This window comes from Ambystoma mexicanum, chromosome 13, assembly GCF_040938575.1.
Source record: "Ambystoma mexicanum isolate Mex_15411 chromosome 13, UKY_AmexF1_1, whole genome shotgun sequence".
NCBI classification, from domain to species: Eukaryota; Metazoa; Chordata; class Amphibia; order Caudata; family Ambystomatidae; genus Ambystoma; species Ambystoma mexicanum.
Window position 1 is genome coordinate 445,246,188 of NC_090938.1, and position 23,664 is coordinate 445,269,851.

The 23,664-nt window shown below is 44.3% G+C and overlaps 1 protein-coding gene across 1 annotated transcript in view; it reads left to right on the plus strand.

The window, feature by feature from the left end:
- The window catches only part of LOC138521324 (mucin-13-like), a 757,642-nt gene that overhangs the window by 142,373 nt on the left and 591,605 nt on the right, over positions 1–23,664 (plus strand). Inside the window, exon 2 of the mRNA XM_069634079.1 lies at positions 18,849–20,285. Within this exon, the coding sequence (XP_069490180.1) occupies positions 18,849–20,285 (1,437 nt within the window). The remainder of the gene's footprint in view (positions 1–18,848; positions 20,286–23,664) is intronic.

Here is a 23,664-nt window from a genome sequence, read left to right on the forward strand (position 1 = left end):
AGGAGGAGAGAAAGCAGAAGCAAAGGGGAAGATCTTGAGGTGCTTCCGGAACCAGAGATGGTTCTCCTCAAGTTTCATGGAGGCAGGAAGGCTGTTCCAGAGGCAGGCCCCAGCCAAACTTGTTGCTTGGAGAAGTGACTGACCATAAGGGAGTTGGAGGCGGATGAGCAAAGAGCTCGAGAAGGAAGGTATTTAGGAAGAGAGAGTTGAAGGTATTGAGGCCCCGGGCCCCATGTTGTGATGTCAGCGCCGAGCAATAGGGCTAGTGCGGTGTCACATGTTTCAGGTCACATATGTGACCAGGTGACTAAGTTAATAAAAGGGCAGAGCGGTTGCCCGCTCGGCAGTTACAGCCAAACTATCCATCTGAGAGTGATCATTGCAGCCCAGGGTGGCCCGGCTGTGCAATGGCACGGATGGGCCACCTTGCCTCAGAGGGTACCCTCACCACAATGGGGCCAGACTGGCCAGCCCCACAACATATACACAACTGTATTTATTTATTTTGCAAAGATCTTTTACACCATCGTGTATACAACATGCGACAGGAGCCCTGAAAAGACCTTTCACTCGTTGATCCCCCAGCCTCCCTTCCTTTTCCTCTGATCACTCTCTGGAGGACATGCCAGAATCCCCATCTATTCCCTCCACCAACTCCGTTCTCTCCTCAGCTCCCCTCTGTCCTTATATGGGGACACTCCTGGAACCCCTGCCACACCCCCACTTTCCCTCCACCTACCCCGCATCCACCTCTGCCCTCTCTGCTCCCCAGTCTGTTAGTTCTTCCTCAACCCACACCTCCCCAATCCCCGCGTATTGCTCCTTCCTGCCACATTTCGCTCCCTGGAGTGCAGAATGGACGTTTTACACTGTTTACATGCGGAATGTCGATTTTGAAATCCAAAAAGTATACCGTATGAAGATTTCCAGCTGTGACCGGTGCCCTGAAGGCTAACTCCAATCTGGTGCAGAGGTTGAGAGAGACTCTGGAAGCAGAGTGGCCTGCAGGAGATGTCTACTCCTTCTCCCAAAGACAGTTTCAATGTACCATCAACCTCCCTGAGATGGGAACACCTCTTCAGGCTCTTGGGGTTCAATGAAGTCATTGTCCCATGGAGCAGCTCATCTCTGCAGCGCTTCTTACTGCCGACAAAAGAATATTCCCTTGTGAAGAGGAGGTGATTTAATGGGTGCTGGGGTTGTCGAATTGCACAAGTGATCAAAGCCCCATACTAGACATAGATGGAGGTGACAGCCTCTTCTCCCTTTTACAGAAGAATGTCCTACTGTCCACTGCTTTTTCCAGGATACCAACGACTACCATCAGCCCTTGGATGGAGTTGAGGCATTAAGCAAATAACTTGAAAGGTGCTGGAACCCCCTTCCCAATTATGTTTGTGCTTTTATTAGACCGTGCGGCCATATAGGGAGCGATAGGGCAGGTGAAATACGTACGTTTGGAGCCCCTGCAACCCACTTAAAAAAACACACAAATTTATATACTGGTGATTAAGTGTATCAAAGGGTCCTGGTGTGATGTCAGGTTGTGATGGTATTGAGCACACCTGGGCTGCCCTAGACCAGTTCTTAAGTAATCTGTTGTGTCTACTGGTTTACTGGTTGAGCCAACCAATTACAATTCTGCTGTGATCGTTTGCTTGTTTGTGATTCAGAAGGGATCTTGTTGGAAGGGGGGAAGTTCCCTTTTCTGATGATACTAGTCTGTTTTTTTGTGTTTGCCCATTGGGGAACAAGATATATTTGTTTATAGTTGAAATTTTGTAGCATGTGATCCAAACTCCGAGCAGTATAAGATTGCTGGGCAAGTTGCTCAGGTAACAAAAAACACTGTGGGAAGGATGTTCATTTTATAAATGGAGCAGTCAGAAGTTGGTCAGTTCAATTTGCATATATAAGTGCATTTACATTTGATCTGTGGGCCTCAAGATAAGGACCTAATCCAGGGCAATGGATAATTTAAACCCAACATGAATTTATACTAAAACAAGAAGCTGGTGCGAGGAGAAAGATGTTGAGACCTATGGGAGATCTGGTTAAACTGCAGGTTGAAGAAAATAAGATGGGTTAGCTAGAAAGAGTGACTTGATCTAGAGTCTAGAGAGATATAAGAGAGAAGCCAATTGAAGAAAAGATTGGGTAGGGCAATGACAGCAGGGTGAAAGAGTAGATGGTGGAAGGAGGGACCATTTGGTGCATAACGGCCTACAGAGTAACCACATTTAAAGGAGATCAGACTGAGCGAGAGATAGTAAAATAGCTGTAGTCATGTGAGGGGGAAGGTGTACCAATGGGAATATACCATCCTACTGGCTAACGACCTTCAAGGGAAGACCTGATAGTCAATAAGAGCAAAGCAACAAGAAGAAGAAGGACATTAGAGAAAGGGAATTATAGCAGTTGGGGCGTAGAGGGAAGTGGATATGTCAGTTGAAGGGGGTAAATGTTCAGCTGCAGGATAAATACAGACTGCACTTAAGAAATAATATTTCATTTCATTTTATTTTTTAAGTGCATATTCTCCTCCAATGGGGAAGAAGCCAAGCAGACGGGACTGCATCTAGGAGCCGGTCTTAAAAATGATTCTTTGCTCTACCGGAAGCAAATGAAGGACCTTGCAATGGTATGAAAAAATGAGAATTTAGGGAAATGACAAAAGACTCCACGCAGCATTTTGGGCCTTTTGTAACTGCAAGTTGCTTTGTTGGAATCCATGTCAGGTTAGCATTGTAATGTCCAGGTTTAGAATGTATTAGTGCACAACCACTACATGTTGTTCTTCCTCTGGAATAAAAGATAGAATTGGTCATAAAAGTCAGTGCCCCTGAGGAGTGTCCTACATGCGGCTGCACGTCTCATCAAGGGTTTACGCAGGTACGACCACATCACCCCGGCCCTCATCGACCTTCACTAGGTTCCAATGCATGCACGAATCACCTGCAAGTCTTGCTGCATAACCTATAATCCAGTCACCCTCAAGTCGCCGAGCTACCTCACAGAGAAACGTTGCTTCTCCGGCAGACATCACACCACCAGAAGCCAGGACACGTGCAGACCTGAAATTCACTGTGCAAAAAGGAAAGGACCAGAAAACAAGCCTTCTATACCTACCCCCCATGACTATAGAGCCTCCTCCCTGTCGGCATTAGACTTGCCCCCACACTCCTACAATTCAGTAAACAACTCAAGACCAACCTCTTCAAGGAGTCTCTACTCCTCAAAACCTAGGCCATCACATCAACCCTTGCACCACATGACTCACTATACGCTGTACGGCCCTCTAAACCCCACCACCTGGTACAGTTGTACCCCTCCTCTGTCCCTCTCTGTATCCGTTGTATATCTGTTCTGTTGTTACCACTGAAAAGCGCTCTGTTATGCATCTGTAATGTTGTACACCTCTGTAAAGCACTCCCTTTTGTTTCTGTATCTGTGTATACCTCTGTAAAGTGCTCTGTTGCTTCTCGAAGCTAGGTCCAGGCTCAATAAATGCAATAATAATAATATTAAAGAGGCTCAAATAAATAGACTTTACTAGTTCCTCTACATGGTGGTCATAATCCAGAATGGATTGCCAAATGCAACCCAGGTTCTTTAATTGGTGGGCAAATGGTGTAGGAAGGTCGAAAAGAGGAGAGCAGGATGTAGATTAACGAGACTACTCAAGATATTGTTGGGGACGAATAGAATAGCATCTGCTTTAGAAGGGTTTAGTTGCAATGTTTTAGATGCTATCACACTTCTAACTTCTGCTGTGCAATCCACAATACGCTGGAAAGAAATAGGCAGGTTTTCTCACGTATAAGTACATCTTCATATAATCTTCATATGAATAGTGGTGTAGATCAACCTTTGAAAAGATACACATGAGCAGTTTAATATAGATATCAAACAGTAGCAAGGACAAGAAGGAGCCCTGAGGGACTCCACACAACACTGGGATTGAGCTGGGATAACATGGTCCAATCATAACCCTTTGGGTTCTCTCCGTTAAGAATAAAAGATAAAGAAGAAAGATAAAAGGACATTATATGTTGTAAATGCATGCATAAAAGCAAATGTAAGCTAAAAACATGCATAAGGCTCGTCTGGATGGGGTGTTATTTCTCCAACAACCAGAGCCCTTTCCCGCAGCACATTTAACCACATTTTACCACAATATATTTATAGGTGGGAGCAGGTCAAGATGTAGAGAAATAGGGAGCACAGGGTAGCGGGAAAGATGGGGTAGAACAGGGTTTATGGGGCCTGACCCCCATTAAAAAACATGGTAAACCCAGTGAAATGTGCACAGATTCAAGTGAGGCCACACAGGTAAAGGAAATATGTCCATGTAATGCAATGACTTATAGCTGACTTGATGTCATGGTAGAGGTTTGGGATCACACTGGACCAGGCCAGTTGCCTGACTATCGCTGCCTGATCTATGCTTCTTCCCACTCCTACTCCCTTTCCTCTTTGCTTCTGTTGCACCCGCTACTGCGGTTTGGCTTAAATGCGGCTTCTTGTTGCCTCTCAACCACCTGCATTACTCTCACTTTCACAGCATACTCCAAATGGTCTCATCCCTAGTGTGTCTTTCATCCCCATCGCCATCATTCGTCCCGCCTCCTGCCATCAATGCCCACTCATCTGCCTAACATTGCTCATTGTAAAGGACTAACTAAGGGCATTGTTTCCCTATCTTGGGTGTTGGACTTTAGAACTATTACACATTTGGAACTTTGTGACTCTCTCTCTTCAAGATATGTGTCCACAAGCGAGCAGGCCCTTGATCCTCTTGGATTTGTGCTATGGGGGTCCATGCTTCTGAATTCCATTGGGTAGTTAGGATCCTTTCGCATTTTTTACCTCAAGGTCAAAAATATCCTAATCTGCAGCACCAGGTGTGCTGCAGTGGTACACTAGGTTGGGTGGACTGATTTGCCTCCTGATGCGTATGACCACCCTATTGTTTATGTAAACAAATGTCATTTTAACTTTGCATCTTGGGGCAAGGAACATGCTTCTTCTGGGGTATTTGCCTCCTCGTCTTTTTTGTATCCAACTACCTGCTTGAGTTCAAGGTAGCAGGAAGGTCCTACAAAAAGGGGTTTTGAGGGTTATGCATCAAGGCAATCCCAGTATCCTGCCAGAGTGGCTGAGGGCCTGGTCTGATAGCTTGGACGGGTACATTTCATCTGTATGCACTTGTGCCCGAACACAGGACTAAGCCCACGGATTATGTAAGTGTCTAGCAACCAATGGTTTACCCCATGGCACATGCAGTGTAGGGTCTGCTGTATCACTCATTTTAATGACATTCTTTCTAAGGTGAATCCTGGATCCCCTTAAGGGGCAAGTGGCTGGCAAAGAGAACATGCTGTTGGCCACCACCAAGCAGTGGGGACTAGGTGGTTGCCACCAAGGTAGCCTCCCCATCCCCATCCACAGGTTCATCAACACCTAGCTTTGTAGAGGACCCGGGCCCCCCTGGTCACCCCACTAACTGTCCAACGAGTCAGACACAATGGTGTAGAGAGATTATGGCTAGGGGGACTAGCCCACTCTCTTTTCCTGCGGGTCCTCCCTGACACACCGGGCTACCATATCTCCTCCCTCGTTGTCAGTAGTGCTTAATCAATACAGTTTGTCTTATGCATCACAGCCTCTAGCATTGTATTTCACTTGGTGCTCTAATATTCAACAAGCACTATCAAATAAAATCTCCTTACTCCAAAAGAAAATAGCCATAAAAAGGCCTCCCTCATTCAACCACCCCAGACCAACAACCCAATTATAGAGTGTGCTTTAAAGGAACAGGACCCAGCTGCACGATTTATGTTCTCTAAAACATCTATCCTTGAGGTGGAGAAAGTCATCCTCTCTCTCAAGCCTTCAAACTGCCAGGGCGATACCTGCCCCGCCCAGCTCATAAAAGATGCCGCTAGGGATCTTTCCCCATTTATTGCAAAAACTTGTCAACTCCTCATTCACGTCCGGCACTGTGCCCACCAACTTAAAACAATCCTGGGTACTACCCTTGCTCAAAAAGCAAACGCTAGACCCACTTATACCTACGAACTACCGTCCCATCACGACAGTTCTTTTCTGCTTAAAATCCTGGATAAGATTGCTTATAATCAAATCCAAAGTTTTCTGGAACACAAGCTCTTGAGAGCATCAATCAGGATTCCGACCCCAACACGGCACAGAGACCGCCCTCATTGATTTGAAGGCACAAACAGTTGAACTAAGAGATAAAGGAAAAATGGCTCTCCTCTTGCTATTGGACCTATCGGCAGCATTTGACCTTGTGGACCACAGGGTACCTTGCAGCCACTTAGACTCTGCCGCACATTTTTCCAGAGAGGCCATAACTTGGATTGAATCCTTTCTCAGCGACAGGACCATGAGGGTGTTCTCCCCATCGGCAGCGGGTGACCCAATTCCCATACTGTGTGGAGTTCCTCAGGGTTCTTGTGTCTGCCCTACTCTACACAACATATTTACTAAGCCCCTTTTTGATGATCTGGACCTTCTTGGTATCACCTACACTAACTATGCAGATGATACCCAGATTCTCCTCCCACTTTCTGGGGATTATAATAAGGATTTGGCCTTGGTTAATAGGGTGTATATCATCATCCAGGCATGGATGGCAACCCACGGTCTATGCCTGAATGATGATAAAACAGAGCTCATCATCCTAGCGACTCATTCCAATCTCAATAAACTAAGCCAGGATTACACCTCATTTGAGGTTGATGGTAATATCATCAAGTTGTCTAAAGAGTTGAAGACACTTGGCTTCTATCTGGATGCCACCCTCTCTTTTGACAAACAGGTGAAGTCTCAGGCATCTGCCACCGCTTACACATGTAAGCTCATTAGAGCAGGCAAACATTTTCTCTCAGACAACAACTCCCTTATTTTAGCGAGAGCCTTAAATCTTTCCAGGCTCGACTATTGTAATGCCCTCTACATTGGAGCCAATAAATCCATCACCCATCAAATTCAAATCTTACAAAATAATGCCCTGCGAGCTGCCCTTGGTGTGTACAAAAGATCGCACATTTCAAAGATCAGGCGCCAAAACAACTGGCTGTCCACCCAAAATAAAATCCATTTAAAAGTGCCATCCCTTGTTCACAAAACCCTGAACAATGCCGCACAGAGTTATCTCACAAACAAATTCATAAAAAGAAACTCTGCACGCCCATCCAGAACCTCCAATGCCAATAGCCTCATCATACCAAGATTTAGGCTAACTAAGGCGGGGGAGGCAGCTTCCTGGTCCAAGCGGCCCAATTATGGAATTCACTGCCTCACCCTTTATGTGAGGAGCAGCCCTTTCTGACATTTAGATCCAACTATATCAATCTGTTGAAGTTTTCCAATGATTAGCCCACTTGCACTTACTCATCCCCGTAAAACCCCTAGTATAGACACATTACTGACCTGCCTATTCTTGCTCTTGTGGACATTTTCACTTGGCCCATTTTCACTTGGCTTATCGGCCCATCTGACCGATAAGCTAATGTCCACCTAGGGCCTGTACATACACTGTCCTCATTGTACTTTCTACTTACTATGCTTGTATGTAAACTGCAATTGTCTTTCTGCCTGTGATTATACTGTATCTTGTATGTAACCCATGACCCTACCATGTAACTTAAGCCTTGCATTTTCTGTACTGTTGCGCCCGCTACCTTCGGGTCTGGTGCGCATTATAAGTGAATAAAACAAACAAACAAACTGTCTGGCATCAGGTTGTTTTCTCCCTCTTTGGTCACTTGTCCTAGAGAATGGCCCCCAAGTCCCTCTCAGTCGAGCACTCTTTTCTGCGCTGGGGCCCTTCTGCAATCACTCCCACTGGCCATATATTCAATCCAATCTGCTCTCTCCCAGCTTTTCTTGTTGACTCCTCCGTCTTCCTATAGGTTTTAAGCTTAAATAGCCTACAAGCCCCACCTTTAAGAGGTTTGGGCTCACGTACAATTCCCATTGGGTAAGCTATCTGCCTCATTGCTATCCAAGTGATGAAAAAACTCTTGAAACATCACCAATTTTGTCATTGACTGTCTTAGGTGAGAGGACTGGCAGGTGCAGTTCTCAGATCTGGGGTTCAAACCCATTTCTGCGTAAGACCACCCCCTCTCAATGTTGTGACATGGTCCAGCTTTAAACTAGTGTCAGATCATTGGGTTCTCTAGAAATGCGGGTGGCAATTGTCTTAAAAATCTACAAAATAATATATTCATATGTTGTTCAGTCTGGGTTGCTAACTGCAAATCGTCTGGCATGTTAAGCATGTCAAATTACAGAGCTATGGGATTGTATCATTTTATAATATGACATGAGGGACATTTAAATGAGAATTATATATTTAAATCCTGCTACTCGGGTGTGAACAGACCCATAAGCGTGGTGTTCCTGTGCAAGTTTCAGGACCAAGGTTATAGTGGCTTTTCATGAGTCATGTTTTCAAGAATTATAAACCAGCCTCATTGGAATGAAAGGGTTCTTCTTACAATCCAAAAAGAAAACTATTTAGCTATATAAGTTTCTGTTCTCTATAGTTTCTGAAGCCACATACCAACAACCATCTAGAATCATTCTAAGTTTGTTTGAAGTTCCATTATAACCTCCATCCATGCATCCTTGTGATGTATGGGGTTGTTGTTGCTCAATTCCGTTCAAGATATTTCATAAGACATATGTTACTAAAATGACTACATTCTACATGAAATTCTATATTCTTTATTTGGATTGCTATACTCATTAAGTTAATCTTTTAAATCATACAATATATTTCATCAGAGCGCACACAGACACACAAGACAACTAGAGAGAGTACAGGACAATGCTATGATATATGATATGATATGGCATTTATAGCGCGCCTATGCACAGGTGTTTCAAGACGTGACGAGGCAAGGGAGGGGAACAGAGGGAAGACAGACAACAATCCTACTAGGCCAGGTGTCATTCAGATCGCGCAAGTGCATGGGAAGTGGAGGGGAGAAGTGTGGGGTGGGAAGGGGGAGAGGACAGTGCAGTACATGGGATAAGAAAAATAAATAACAATAGGTAAAGTACGGCCAGCAGGTGGCAAGGGTAAGTGCAGACAACAGGTGTCAAGTGCTGGTAGTGGCACTGTAGGGATACAGAAAACAGTCCCCAAATGCGGGGTTGCCAGGAGGGCAGTGCAGGAGTGCGACTGGCGGGCGAGGGGACCTGGGACCGAGATCAGAGGGCGGCCAGGCAACCAGTGCAAAGTCAGTGTCAGCCAGGAAGTCAGTAAGGGAGAGGAGAAAAAGCGGAAGGAAAGAGAAAGGTTTTGAGGTACTTCCGGAACCAAAGATGATTCTCCTCAAGTTTCAGGGAGGCAGGGAGGCTTTTCCAGAGGGAGGCCCCAGCTGAAGAAAGAAATCTACCACCAAATCGTTGCTTGGAGAAGCGACTGACCCTGAGGGAGTTTGAGGCAGATGAGCGAAGAGCTTGAGAAGGAAGGTATTTAGGAAGAGAGAGTTGAAGGTATTGAGGCCCCAGGCCCCAGAAGGCCTTGTGGACGATGCAGAGGGTTTTGAACGTAATCCTCGCAGCCACAGGGAGCCAGTGCAGAGATTTCAGTCCTGGAGAGAGATGATCCCTGGGCTTGAGGCCAAGGACAAGTCTCGCAGTCCTGTTCTGGATAAGTTGCAGAGGGCAGAGAGTAGAAGCAGGCAGATTTAGAAAGAGGCTGTTGCAGTAGTCCAGCCTAGAGAGAACTAGAGCTCTGGAGACAGTGAGCTTCTGGGGGAAGGAGAGGAAAGGAAGAATACCTCTGATGAGGTGCAGTTGGTTGTGTGACTTCTTAGAGATGTCAGAGATGTGAGGAGAGAAGGAGAGTGTAGGGTCGAAGATGACCCTGAGGTTTTTAGCCACACAGGTGGGAGCAGGAAGAGGGCCAAGAGAGGCTGGCCACAGAGGTACAGGAAAGGAGGGAGCGGGTGTGCCAATGAGGAGAATCTCAGTCTTACTGGCTTTAAGGCAGAGGTCATTGGCGGCACACCTCTCCTGGATAGTAGACAGACACAGTCAGAGATGAGGGAAGTAGGGGAGGAGGCTGAGGTTAGCATGAAGATGAGCTGGGTGTCATCCGCATAACACTGAAAGTTGGGGCAGAGAGCGGTGATGCGGTGGGCCAGGAGATTGCTGACCAATACAAGGTCACTAAGGTAGTTCTAAGAAAAGAGAACAGTTTTTTTCTGCAATCTCTTAATGGAAGGTAGGTTGAAGACAGATCATGGAGTCGACGGGAGGTCATTACAAATCCTGGACGCGCAGCTGGCAAATGATCCGCCCAGCCCTTTCAATTTCTTAAAGAGGGGGCAGGAAACAAGATCGGTGTTAGTAGATTACAGTTAGGGTAGCGATGCGTACCATGAGGCTGTTGACTTCAGGTAGCTGGTGCAGTTCCCGTCAGTGCTTTGAGATATGGCCCCTTCTCGGGACTTTCTTGATGATCCGGACCGTATCATTTTGTATAACTTGTAGGTGCTGGATGCTTTTTTTATCCATGCCAACTAGGAGCACATTACAGTAGTCTATTCTTGACAGAATAGTAGCCTTAGCAATGACGGCTGAGTTTTCCTCGTTAAGATAAGGGCAAATGTTTCTAAGAAGCCTAAGGTGGTACAAGCAGTTTTTGCTAACTTTCCCATAGCTTTGGCACTCAGTGCACAATTAGTTTGTACACCAAGTGTTTTTACTTTATCCCTAACAGGGATGCAACTGTCCTGGATGGAGAATGGCTGATAGCAGTTAGGGAGTTTAGTCCTGGCTTGGAGTGAGCAAAAGATAAGAATCTCAGTCTTGCCCTTATTGAGACACATCCAATTCTCCACCATCCAGGTATCTATTTGAGAATAGATATTTTGGAGGAGTAGGCTATCCTTGCATAAGCCCCAGAGAGCTACAGGACCAGCTGGGTGTCATCAGCGTAATTGGTCCAAAAGACTCCAGACTTCTCTACGAGGCTGCAAAGAGAGAGGATGTATAAATTGAACAATATGGGGGACATACATGCACCCTGAGGCACCCCTAAGGTGGAAAGAATGGGGTCTGAGGTAGCAAACTTTGTATTTCCTTCCAGTCAAGAAGGATAGTATCCATTTACAGGAGAAGGCAGAAAAATGACACGTGTCCCTGAGGATGTGAATGAGATGTTCGTGGTCTAGTAAATCAAATGCAGCCGATAAATCTAATAGTACCAAAAAGCCAGATTTACCGTGGTCCATAATGCTTAGCATATGGCTCTGAAGATCAACTAGGGCAGTTTCACTGCTATGGGCGGGACGAAAGTCTGATTGCCTGGGATGGAGAATGTTCATGTTTTCTATGTAGAATTGAATTTGACGGGTTGCTTCTTTATCAAGTAGTTCACGGAAAATGTTGTAGGTGGTCATGGGTCTTAGGTTAGCAGGGTCCTTGGAGTCTGATCCAGGTTTTTTCAAGAGGGGAGTGACTGTGACATTTTTAATGTCCGCGGGAACTGTATGTGCACAAAAAGAGGCATTGACAAACAGAGCCAGGAATGGGACAAATATATCTTTATTATCTAAGATTAGTTTTGGAGGAATTACATAATATGGTCCAGCCGTTGGACTCAAAGTCCCCAGAGTAGCTAGTAGATCGAGGTTAGATACATGCGTAAAGCTAAAAGAGATGTAGTCATGAGCAGGCGCTGGACATTGCGGAAGGGTTGTCAACAGTCCCTGAGGAGCAGTGCGTGATTTGTCTGAGATCTGACTTTGAATTTTATCCATATCTCTGAGTATTTTATCTTGGAATGTTGCCTGTATTACGGTACATTCTGCCTCAGAGGGTATAAACAGTGTTATTTGGGCCTTGGGCTTTTCAAGGAGCTTTAGTATGTCAAACAATGTTTTAGGTTTATTAGCTTCTGAGATTTATTGGTTGAAAAAGCTCTTTTTGGCCTCTGCAATTCCATCCTTATAGGCTTTCTCAAGGGATTTCCAGATGTTTTTACTATCAGCCAAGGGGCATTTAAGCCAGCACCTCTCTGCCTTTCTCTTTTTTATTTTTAGAGGTCTAAGTTCTGGTGGGAACCAATTTTGATGGTTAGGGTTGCCCGAACAGCTTTGAGAGGGGCAAGTTTGTCCAGAGGCAGGGTGAATTTTTAATTGAAGGTCTTGATAAGTGTATCAAGGGAGTCTGTTTCTGAGGTACCCAACATGATATCAGTAATACACTGATTGAGGTAGTTGGTTGAGACTTTCTTAAAGTTTCGATTTGTGATAATTTTGGGGGCTTGGGCAATTGAAGATGAGAAACTTGAAGATTGATGTCGAAATTGATCAAAAAATTATCCGACCAGATTCAGGGGGTGGTGTTATTAACTTGGACCTTCAAGTTCTGTGTGGTAATCCAATCTAGGATATTGCCTTTGGTATTAGTGGGGCGGAGTTCATAACATGATAATGTTATTGAGGCTAGATTCAAGAAGAATTGCCTCTTTGTCCGATGGGTCCCCTCTCCATCGGTTTAAGTCTCCCAGAAACATGGTTGCACTGTTTGCCCCTTTAAGGCCTGCTAGGAGATGTATGATTTCTTCATTGAAGGAGTCCATGGTGGTAGGAGGCTGATAGATTAGGATGAGATGTATACAGCTGCACGGAGTTGGGGTGAGTTTAAGGTACAAAATCTCACACCCATCGCAAAGGTTGGGTGTGGTAAACAAAGAGAGGTGATTCCCAGCAATAATTGCCACCCCCTCCTCCCAATCTTGTCTCACGGTTTTTCAGTAGATGGTATAGCTCACTGGGACTGCAAGAGATACCAAAGGCCCGCTGGAATCAGATATCCAAGTCTCAGTCAAAAATAGTAGATCTAGCTCACAGTCCACGATAAGGTCATGAATATTAGAGGCATATTTGTTTAGTGACCGCGTGTTAAGCAATGCTGCGTAAAGCATTTGACCTTTGGCCTTCGACATGATCGAAACATCAATATTGAGGGCCTCTTGGAGATTAGACGTTAGGGTTGGCTGAGTGTTTAGGAGTGCAGTGATGTGGTTACTCTTAGGTAATGTATTCTGTGAAAGAGAGTGGTTATTATGAGGGTTCTTAGTAATCAAGAGGTCGAGACTATCTGTGGCCTGCTGAACATCAGTGATTTTTGGTGTAACTATTTTACCACAGATTAACAGATAGCACAGATTAACATTAGCTCCTCATGATAAACAGAGAGCACCCTAATCAAAGTGTGTACGTCTCTTGTAGATGGATTAGCTGTTAATGGAGGCGGGGTATCGTTCTGTGTTTCAGATCGTTGATCCAGAAAATTGTTGATTTTCTGCAATTGGTCCATTCTGTGGCAGGAGAGAAGAGGGTCCATAAAGGGTGGATAGCCCAGTGTGTGAAAAGATGCAATGTAACAGGTTTTCGTTCAGATGCCACAAAGGTAGTACACCGCAGGGAGGCTAACACACTAAGCAAAATACCTCTCCAAGCTCCTGCGACGAGTATGGCGAGGACCGGCGAAGATTGGCTTGCCGCTGAAGCGCCGGCGCTAAAGCGCCTGATCTTCCTATTTGTGCAGCACGGGTGTCTGGGAGATGTAGTTTTGCAGACACTCGCACAACTACACAATAGGGTTTGCAAAATAAGCAAGGGCAATGAGAGTGCTTTTTCTCTCGACAAAAAGACAGTACAGTAGTGCAAGCGTTTAAACAGATAAATGATGTGATGTTATGTTATTTTGTATTCATGTAGCTCTCTATAAATCATTGGTATCACCTCAAAGCGCTGGTAGGTTGAACGCCCTAAGCGACCGTAGTCCAGGTCAGTTGAGAGTGTAAGGTGTCGTAGGGTGCTTGGGTGCACCAGTTATGTGTGCGGGTGGTGTAATTGCCCAATGGTAGCTGCATCCTAGCATTTAGGTGTGGTGTTATTGATATCAGTTGAATGTGTGCAGTCTGGCGGGTGGACAATCAAGACTCGGATTTGGCTGCGTTAGGCCAGTAGGACGCTTATGTGTGCAGCTAGTCCAGTTTGTCATGGGATATAGCTGCGTTTTATTAGAATGATGAGGTGTTTATGGGTTAATGTTTGTATGTGAGCAGCTAGGACGAATTTGATCGAGGGCTATAGCTGTACTCTAAATGAGTGATGGTGTAGAGTAGAGAGTAAGCATAGCGATATGAGGGTGAGAGTTTGGGTTGAGTTATGATCTAAGACATAGGTAAGTAACATTTACAATTCTATCCCCGTCCTGACATTCACAATTCCATCTAAGTGAGGTACTTGCTAACATTCATAATCTTATCTAGATGCGACTCAGGCTAATATTCACAATTCCATCTAAGTGTGGCACTTGCTATCATTCACAGTTCCATCTAAGTGTGGCACCTGCTGGCATTCATAATCCTATCTAGATGTGACTCAGGCTAAATGTTCATGATTCAATCTAAGTTTGGAACATGCTATCATTCACAATTTGATCTAAGTGTGACGCATGCTAACATTCACATCTCTATCCAGATGCGACTCAGGCCAATGTTCACGATTCCATCTAAGTGTGGGATATGCTAACATTCAAATTTCTAACGGTTTGCGACAGAGGCTAACGTTCATGATTCCATCTAAGTGTGTCATATGGTACCATTCATAGTTCATCTAAGTGTGGGACATGCTCAGTGAGCAACAATATAATGCAACAATTCCCCCGATCTGAATGAGGGTGAAATCAGACAGCAGTTCTTGGCAATTTTAGCCGCGCTCCGTGATCCTCTAGATAGGCTGCAGGCAGAGTTGGCAGGGAGCAAGAGTGAAATTCTGCAAGCACCGTTAGCTGGGATAGCAACGTAGAAAAGATTAAAATGTATATTATAAAAGCACAATAAAACAAATGTGCGTATGTAAAAATAATTCAAAATCTTAAAAGATCATATTAGAGGCCAATAACAGCTTATATAGACAAAATAAACGAGCTCAACTGCACCAGGGAAAACGTTTGAGAGCACTCAAGAGATGGCTGGTACATTGCCCAAGAGTAAAAACATAAAAGCTGGGTGGCATTCTCCTAGTTCGTCTAGACTTAGAATTGGCAGGATTACTCTATTCTTCAAGTCATCATACTTTAAAAAGAAAAAAATTATGTGAAATGCAGATTTAGGTGTGGTAAGATAAAAGTGGCATGAAGAGGACGCCTCTCCTTGCATATGTTGAATTTATCATGAAACAATCAAACCTTAATCTTGTAATTAACCAACAATCGTGCAAAGAAAGGACTATTAGATAAGGCTTGGTTCCTGGTGCTGATGAAATCACTAATAGTGGGCAATTGAGTAGTTTATCTGTAGCTGTTTCTTCCCCCGCAATCATTAATTGCAGTACTAAATCATCAAGAATTAGCATGGATTAAATTAAACCAATGAAGAATATCCCTGCAGCTGAGACCTCGAGCTAGTTTTTCTCATCACCTAACTTAACCAACAGCTCTTACACATTGTGATCTGGTTCAGTATACTCTCCAGCTACGACTGGGAATTCGAATTACTAGTTGTATTGAAAAACAAGGAGACTGGAGCTAAGGTTAGATCATCCTCCAAGAACGGTAACCCCAATTCGATCTGCAATCGGCAACCGCAGGGGAAAGGCCCAATATGTTCTTACAAAATGTGATTTGTACCAATTTCACTTGGGTATGGATACCACCTCTCTAAAGGCCCACCCCTTACGAAGCCTCCCATTTGACTTTGGCTTGCTATGCACGTACAAATGCGGGTCAAAGATCGAGTCTTAAAAGAAGCAGCAAAGGTACAAATTCCTCCATTAGCTTATGACCTCATTATAGATGGCTTTTCCTTAGCAGAGGAGAGAGTGTTAGCAAAGAGAACACCATGGGACACATCAAAAAGGACTCTGAGAATAGGTGCAACTGTTGTATAAAAACGACGAGTGCTTCTTCTCTGACTTTGCCAAAAGTTAAACAACCGACTTGGATGCGTTGATTTTTAGGCCCAAACTATTAATGAATTGCACATAAGTGTCTATTAACCCCTTAAGTGCCAAGGACGTGTATGGCCGTCCTTTTTGCATAGATTTCCATAATAGCCTGGCACTTTACATAACGCTAACCTCAGTGTAGTGTACTACCAAGGATTTTAACTCCTGCAATATGAGCAACGTCTGTGTATGAAACGCGCGTAGCGCGCCATACATAAAGTTTTTATAAAGGCCAAAGAGGACAGGGGGCACAACACATCCCTAGCTGATCCTTCTCATTATATATATATATATACAGATATATATATATATATGTGAAGCAACCCTTCCCCCTTCGTTAAACCTTACCTCTGCAGTGTTTTTTTCATGCAGTGCCTTAACAATATGCAAGAGGTCGCCTGATGCTCTGAAGCAGCACAGCCTTAGCCATACCTTTGACCAATCTGCCGAATCGAAAGCCACATTTTATGACCCACTTATTCCCCACACAAAGTAATGCATCGTGCCACAACAAGAGAGACAAAACACGAGAAAAGTCATCATGCCTGGGCGACCACAATGCCACACACCAGACGGCATTCCCAAAGTAAAAAGTCTTTTAGGAGGGCTACACCCACTGCCATATTTTTGGAATGGCTCTCCTTTCCACTGCCACGCCATTGCCCGACTCATGGGACAAGTGCCCCGCCTAACCAGGAACAACATCAGGCTGGGTCTTACTGAAAAACCATAACTGGCTCTGCTGGTGCCCCAACTCCATACGCCATCATGCCACTTCCCAGCAGGCACACAGTACATTGGTGTCTTCCATTGCAAACCGATCCAAAGCTGAACTCCCATGAAGCATCTATGTTAAAAGACATACAACACAGGCGAAGTCCCAGCACACTACCATAACCGCAGAACAATATCAATCAGGCACACGCATCCAACCATCCTCCATCCGGCAAAATGAAACCAATCTGAAATGAGCCGCGAAACATGCCGCACTTGATGACCCAGCAAATCACCCAAAGGCAAATTATGCACAGCCTCGACAACTGAAAGAAATGACCACACATCGTCTGAAGGCCCTTTTGTTCCTTGTCAGAACGCAATTGAAACCCATTATCGAAATGATGGGTATCCATGAAAAGGTTTTTCTAAATGATTAAGTCTTTCTGAGCTCGTCGTCAGCATTGAAGTAATCGGGTCTAATGATTTAACCATAGTGGGCCCAGGTGGTAGATTCACTCTCATAATTTCTATTAATTCAGAGTTCTGATTACCGGACAAAAGGGCGGTTCGAATGTCAGTAGTCTTCTCGGCAGCTGCTCCCAACCCAAAATGGCGGCTTCATTTGGAGCCTGTTGATTTCTTTTTGCAAGAGATGGTCCATGAGGGTGGCAGCTCATCCCTCTGTCTATGCATGCAGATCTGCTTGGCTTTTTAGGCTATCCTTCTTGCAGCCCTTGGCACTTTTGGTTAGGTTGATAGGTTTCTTAGCCCTCATTTTAACCTTAGCCCTCACAGGTTGTTGCTGAATTGATGTTTTCTGGCTTCAAAGGCGCTGTCTCTCTTGATATTGGCTTTCTGATCTGCAGTCAATCTTTATCCAGAACTTAGTTTCCTGCAGACATTCTTCCCTAATGTTAAAGAACTAATTGAGACTGTGGCATTTTTAAATATCAGCAAATGATTTCTGACTGTCACTTGGAATACACAGTAAAGATTCTGTGCGCATCGATGAGGCAGAAGTAGAGAGGTTTCTGGGGATAAGCTGGCAGATATATTTACATCGCCACATTTTCTGCAATGGTCCCTCAAAGGCAAACAGACTAGGGGTGCAAGAGAAATGCATGGCAATCGCAGCACCTAGCACGGATAAGTCGGCGGTTCTTTGAATTTGTGTAATCCTATATATGTTGGAATGTTTATAGGAATGTGGCCCACACCCCTTATGTCCCATGCCCCCCTCCAAAATGTGCTTGCAAATAACGCGCTGCAAATCAAAATAAAATGGACTAAAAATAAAGTACACAAAATAACCTCTGAAAAATTGGTCTATGGAGTAAACTTTTGTAGATTTTACTGTGGCATCCTTTTCAAATATCGTAACAACTAAGCAATTGTCTTTGCATGAATGTAAGGTATGTATATAGCATACACCTGTCTAGGAAGTGGCGTGGGGGAGGATCAAGTCATGAGTGGGTGCTGCGCGTTGGTTGGTTAATGTCTTCTAGCCAATATGGCTGCTTTAGGGCGACTTTCTTTGAACAATCGCAGATACCTAGACTAATGATTTAGGATTTTATGTCTATGCTTTTCTTGAACGCTATTGTACAAAATAGTGTTGAAACTATGATGTATTATCATTCTTTCTTTTTGATTATTGGTGCTTTTGTTGGTTGTGTCCGCCATACTGTGCTCTCATTCGCCCCCAAGCTTTGCTTTTATTCCCCCATGCTGTCAATCCGCTGTGCTGTCCTTTGCCCCCTGCTGTCATTCCCCTGTGTGCTGTCCTTTCCCCTGCATGCCATCATTGTTCCCGCAAGTTGTCATTCCCATGTGCTGTCACCCCTCCCGTACTGTTATTCCCCTAACGTGCTTTCCTCCTTCTGTTCTGTCATGCTGTCATTCTCCCTGTGCTGTCATTCCCTGTACTTTCATTCCCCGGTAATATCATTCCATCATGCTGTCATCCCTTGTTCTGTCATTTCTCCCCTTGCATTCTTGTCTATAAATGTAAAATTCAATTAACAATATGAATTGCAAACTTGTTGGCTTTGCTAATACTTGTTGTTTCTATTGTTCCTCCAAAATCATCTTCTCCTTCTAATTTCCGTCTTTTTATAGATACAACTATTGCTTCACCACCACCTGGGACAAACTCATCACTCTTGGGAGACCTGAGCAGCACAGCACTACCTCCTGGAACATCACCGATAGGTTTGGTGACCACCAAAAGTGCATCGTCCACTCTAGATAATTCTGTCTTGTCAACACCACACCTAAGTCCTTCAAGTGAATCAGTGGGAGTCACAGGATCACTGACACCAGGCAGTATAAAGCCAACTGATACAATGAGCACAGTTAGTACATTAGCTGCCCTAAACACTACATCTCCTTTAAACAAAGACCATTCCGCGAGCACAGAGCCTGCAAAAACAGCTGCATATACTTCTGAACAACCCACCACTACTGCCTTAAACAAGAATGGTTCTGTCACGCCAGAAATAACCACAGCAGCAGAACATACATCTGATAGGTCAGACAGACCCAGCACTATACCCCCAACCTCCAGTGACTCAGCAAAAACAGCAGCAACAACAGTGCCTGATAGTCCCAGCACTATACCCCCAACCTCCAGTGACTCAGCAACAACAACGCATCATACACCTGATATGTCAGATAGACCCAGCACTATCCCCTTAACCACCAACGATTCACCAAAAACACAAACAACAGCAGTGGAACATACATTTGATATGGCAGATAGACCCAGCACTACTCCCCTCAATTACAGTGATTCAGCAAAAACGGAAACGACAACTGAAGCAAAAAACACATCTGATGTGTCTCACAGACCCAGCACTACTCCCCTACCCTACAGTGGTTCAACAACAGAAGCGCAACGTACATCTGATTTGTCGGATAGACCCAGCACTACTCCCCAAAATTACAGTGATTCAGCAAAAACGGAAACAACCAGAACACAACACACATCCGATATGTCTGTCCATCCTAGCAATCACACATCAACCACATTATATTCCTCACTGCCACCTGAAAGCGTTACAACACCTTCTTTGGTAAACAGCACAGCAGGCGGATCATCAACAGCAAACACAGCTGCAACAATACACACATCTACCTTTTCCGGAAATGTAACTGGGACACATGGTGCCTCCACAGATATGCTAAACAGAACAACTAAAAGCCCTTCCATTTTTTCAACCACGACGGAGACAGCACCATCAAGAGGGAGTACGGACCATAGTTCTGGCACAACAGTATCTGCAGTAACTTCAACAAATATAACGTCCTCAACAACAACAATCCAGAGAAGCACAAGCAACGACACACAAACTAGTTCTTCAGTGCCTGCAACAAAGAGCACATTGACAGTAGAAACCAGTACAATATCTAAAAATGAAACAGCGGTGGCAACGAGCCCGTACACCACTACATTTTTATCGATAACACCATCATTATCTCCATCGACTGTTGGCCACACGGATGCGTCTGTCAGCAGCACAACCAGTTCTGGAGCTAAAGGCACCTCAACGGCAGGTAAGATATATAGCATTTTTTTTGTTTTTGTTGGAAATAACGGTTTACTTCCTTAGCTTACCAGAATACATGTGCCATTTGGGTTGGGTCTGATGTCTTGGATTTGCCCGCACACTCTCATCAAGACAGAGAAGATTTGGTAATACCATGCCTTCGCCCTTTAAAGGTGGGTCCCTGTAACTCGCCTCGAGGATCCTGATGGACCTTCACATGTCCCTTGGTTGTCTAGACACAAGCCTCGCAAATTCCTTCCAATGCCATGCCCTTCTTCGCCCTACTCCTCTCCTGTAAAGAGCCCTCTATGTGCACAGGACAAACTCCTACAGGCTGCCAAAGAGGTATTCAGATCTTTACACTTATTTGACCTTCTTAGCTTTGGGTCCATAGGCGTTGCTTTAGTGAAGCTTAGTACCGCAAAAACCATTTAACGCATAGAGATAGAAGACAAATATGTATGAGTTCACATCCATCGTAATGAGATGTTTAGTCCCTCTCCCACCCCCAGCTCCTCTGTTGTATGTTTCTGGCTCATTAAATCATTGCTAGCCAGAAGTACAATATTGGTGGTACAGATGCTTCTGTGCACAAGCGTGTACCACAAACTGTTTACTATAGAGGGTACATAGACACATGTAGATAGCAGACCTCTGCCTTACATTGTGATGGCAGAGAGCAAGCTATAGGCCATACGCTTCAGGGGTGAAGGTCAATAGAGAAAGCACCCTAATACTCACAGTATGGAAGTTAATAAAAAAGTATGTTCTATCAAGTCAGTATACATTTTACATTATTTGCTTAAAACACCCAATTAGCACTCAAACCACTAATAACCCTCCCCTGCAAGGAAATGCTGCAGAAAAGCCAGACATAATGTCAATACAATAGGGGGCTTTAAATGGGACTTGCAAGGATGGAGGAATGTCGCAAACACCCTATCAAATAGAGATAATGGAAAAATACACAGATTATTTTTAAGAACGCTTTCTTTTGTCAAGCTATTGGCAGGGGATATAACCAGTATCTAGGCTCCAAGGTAAGGCTTTGTGGTCACGGTGCATAGGGCGCCTGTGCCTGGCACCTACTCTGCTACTTCGTTTACCTTAGACCTTAATAGCTTGTTATCGCAGAGGCAGTCATTCTGGTGCTTTTTTACGGTTTAAAGCCAGTTCAATGGCTCTTGGTCACATCTTTGGCGTCCTTTAGACTGGTTTCTCGACGGGTTCGATGGTGGTTGATTAGTGTGGCAGTGTCTTTGAGATGGACCACTCTAGGTATTTAATCATCCCTTTGAAGCACTATTCAATTAGGTGTTTTTGGATCTACGTGATTACTGTGGCACCGAAATCTCGAATCAGAACATTCCGAATTCGAAAACTGCAGCACGCAGTAATCCCGTTGATTACACGTGCCCACATTCCCCCTAACCGTCACCCCATAACCCCTATGTAAGGCGAGGCACACTTAAATGTTTTACTGTCCGGTGTCTGTTTTGCTGCAGCATCAGTTCCCTCTCCCATTTGTGGGCAGAACATCCGCTGCAGTGTCTTTTTTTGTCTTTCCCCTTCCCGCTTTACGGTTGGCAAGGAAGGATTGTATCCAGGTGATGGCATCACTTGAAAAGTGGGCAGCAGATCTAAGGTGAATTGCATAAAACTGCATGAACTACCATGTCGAAAGCTGCTGACAGGTCAAAGAGGAGTAGCATAGCTGATTTGCCATTGTCCTTCAGCTCGTCAATTTGTGTATTGAGGTCAATCAAGGCTGTTTCTTGTGCCGTGAAGGGGACGGAAGCCAGATTGTCTTGAGCCTAATAAGTTGTTGATTTGAAAATAGTCCGGAATTTGTAGATAAGCTACTCTGTCAATAATTTTAAGTAGGAATGGGACTGTGGTGATGGGTCTATAATTCGTTGGTATAGTTGGGTCTAAGGTTTGTTTTTTGAACAAAGGGAGCACCCAGGATTGTTTGAGAGTGTTAGGCACAAGGTTTGACTTAAAGGATGCATTGATATGTTTTGAGATAAAGGGGGCTAGATCTCTAGCTGCGTCCTTTATAATTTGGGCTGGGCAGTTGTCACCTTTACAGTCAGAGGGTTTTAGTGGGAGTATAATTTTTTCTGTCTCAACTATAGATATTTTTTTAAGCTAAATAGGTGGGGGGTGCTGTTAATAGGATTAAGTAGTAGTTGCTGCTGTGGTACAGGTTCTGTCGGAAGGAGCAAGGATGCCTTTTTATTGGCAATTTTAGTTTGGGGGGAGCTGATTTTGCCTACTAGGGCATTTTGAATTTGAGTACACCAAGGCTTGTCTTTGGGGGTGTTGTCGACATGAGGTATAGGTGATTCAATTTCTCTAAGGATGGAGAATAATTCCTTGGTGTCTGATTTAGCCTTAGATATTCTATCATTGAACGTGTTTTTTTTTTGTACTAATGATTTCCTTTTAGTAAAGATTACAATGATTGGTTAGCTTAATTTTGTTCTCTTCAGTGGGTGAATGGCACCATATTGATTGCAACTTTCTTTTTTGAATCCTTAGTTGTTTCAAGTGTGGTGTAAACCAATTATTCAGATGGGATATTTGTCTACTTCTGTCTGTTTTGAGAGGGGCTATGGTGTCAAGGACCTTGGTCATGGCACTATCGAAAACTTCTACCAACAGGGTGGGGTCTGCGTTGTTGGTTAGATTGTCAAGAGAAGGTAGAAGGTGAGGTAGGAGATTTTCTGCCGTGATCTCTTTTTTACATCTAGTAGGGAGAGGCTGGGCCTTGAGTATCGGTTTAGGATGGACAAGGTCAGGTAGTGTGGAGAAAGAGATTAAGTGGTGGTCGGTCCAAGGTTGTGGTGTTATATTAGTAATACTACTGTTGCAGTTCAAATCAGCAACCCAGTCTAGAGCCCTACCTTTGGTGTGTGTGGATGTGGAGACATTTTGTGTCAAGCCATAGTCATTTATTAGTGAAGCTACTGATAAGGCATGTTTATCATTGCAATCAATGAGTCCGAGATTAAAATCTCCCAATAGCAAGATTTGTGCATGGTCCTTGGTATTATTGTTCAGGATACTAGTTAGGTTCTCCTCAAAGGAGCCTGCTGGTACCGGTGGGCTGTTTAACGCATAGATGGTGAGCTTGCGGTTACAAGAGAGGTGGAGTTTGGCTGTAAGTGTTTCGCAAGATTAGAATGGGAGAGTAGTGGTTAGGCATACAATAAACTTACAAAGGTATAATATGGCATTTCAAGGTCAACAAATAACAGTTGCATTAAACATAAACCTGGTAATTATGTATTCTTGTTACCTGGGTCAAATCCCCTTCCTCAGGTTTAAAGCATAAACTCCAACCAAAGTTCCAAATAAGAAAAGTTCCTTTTTCTTACCAA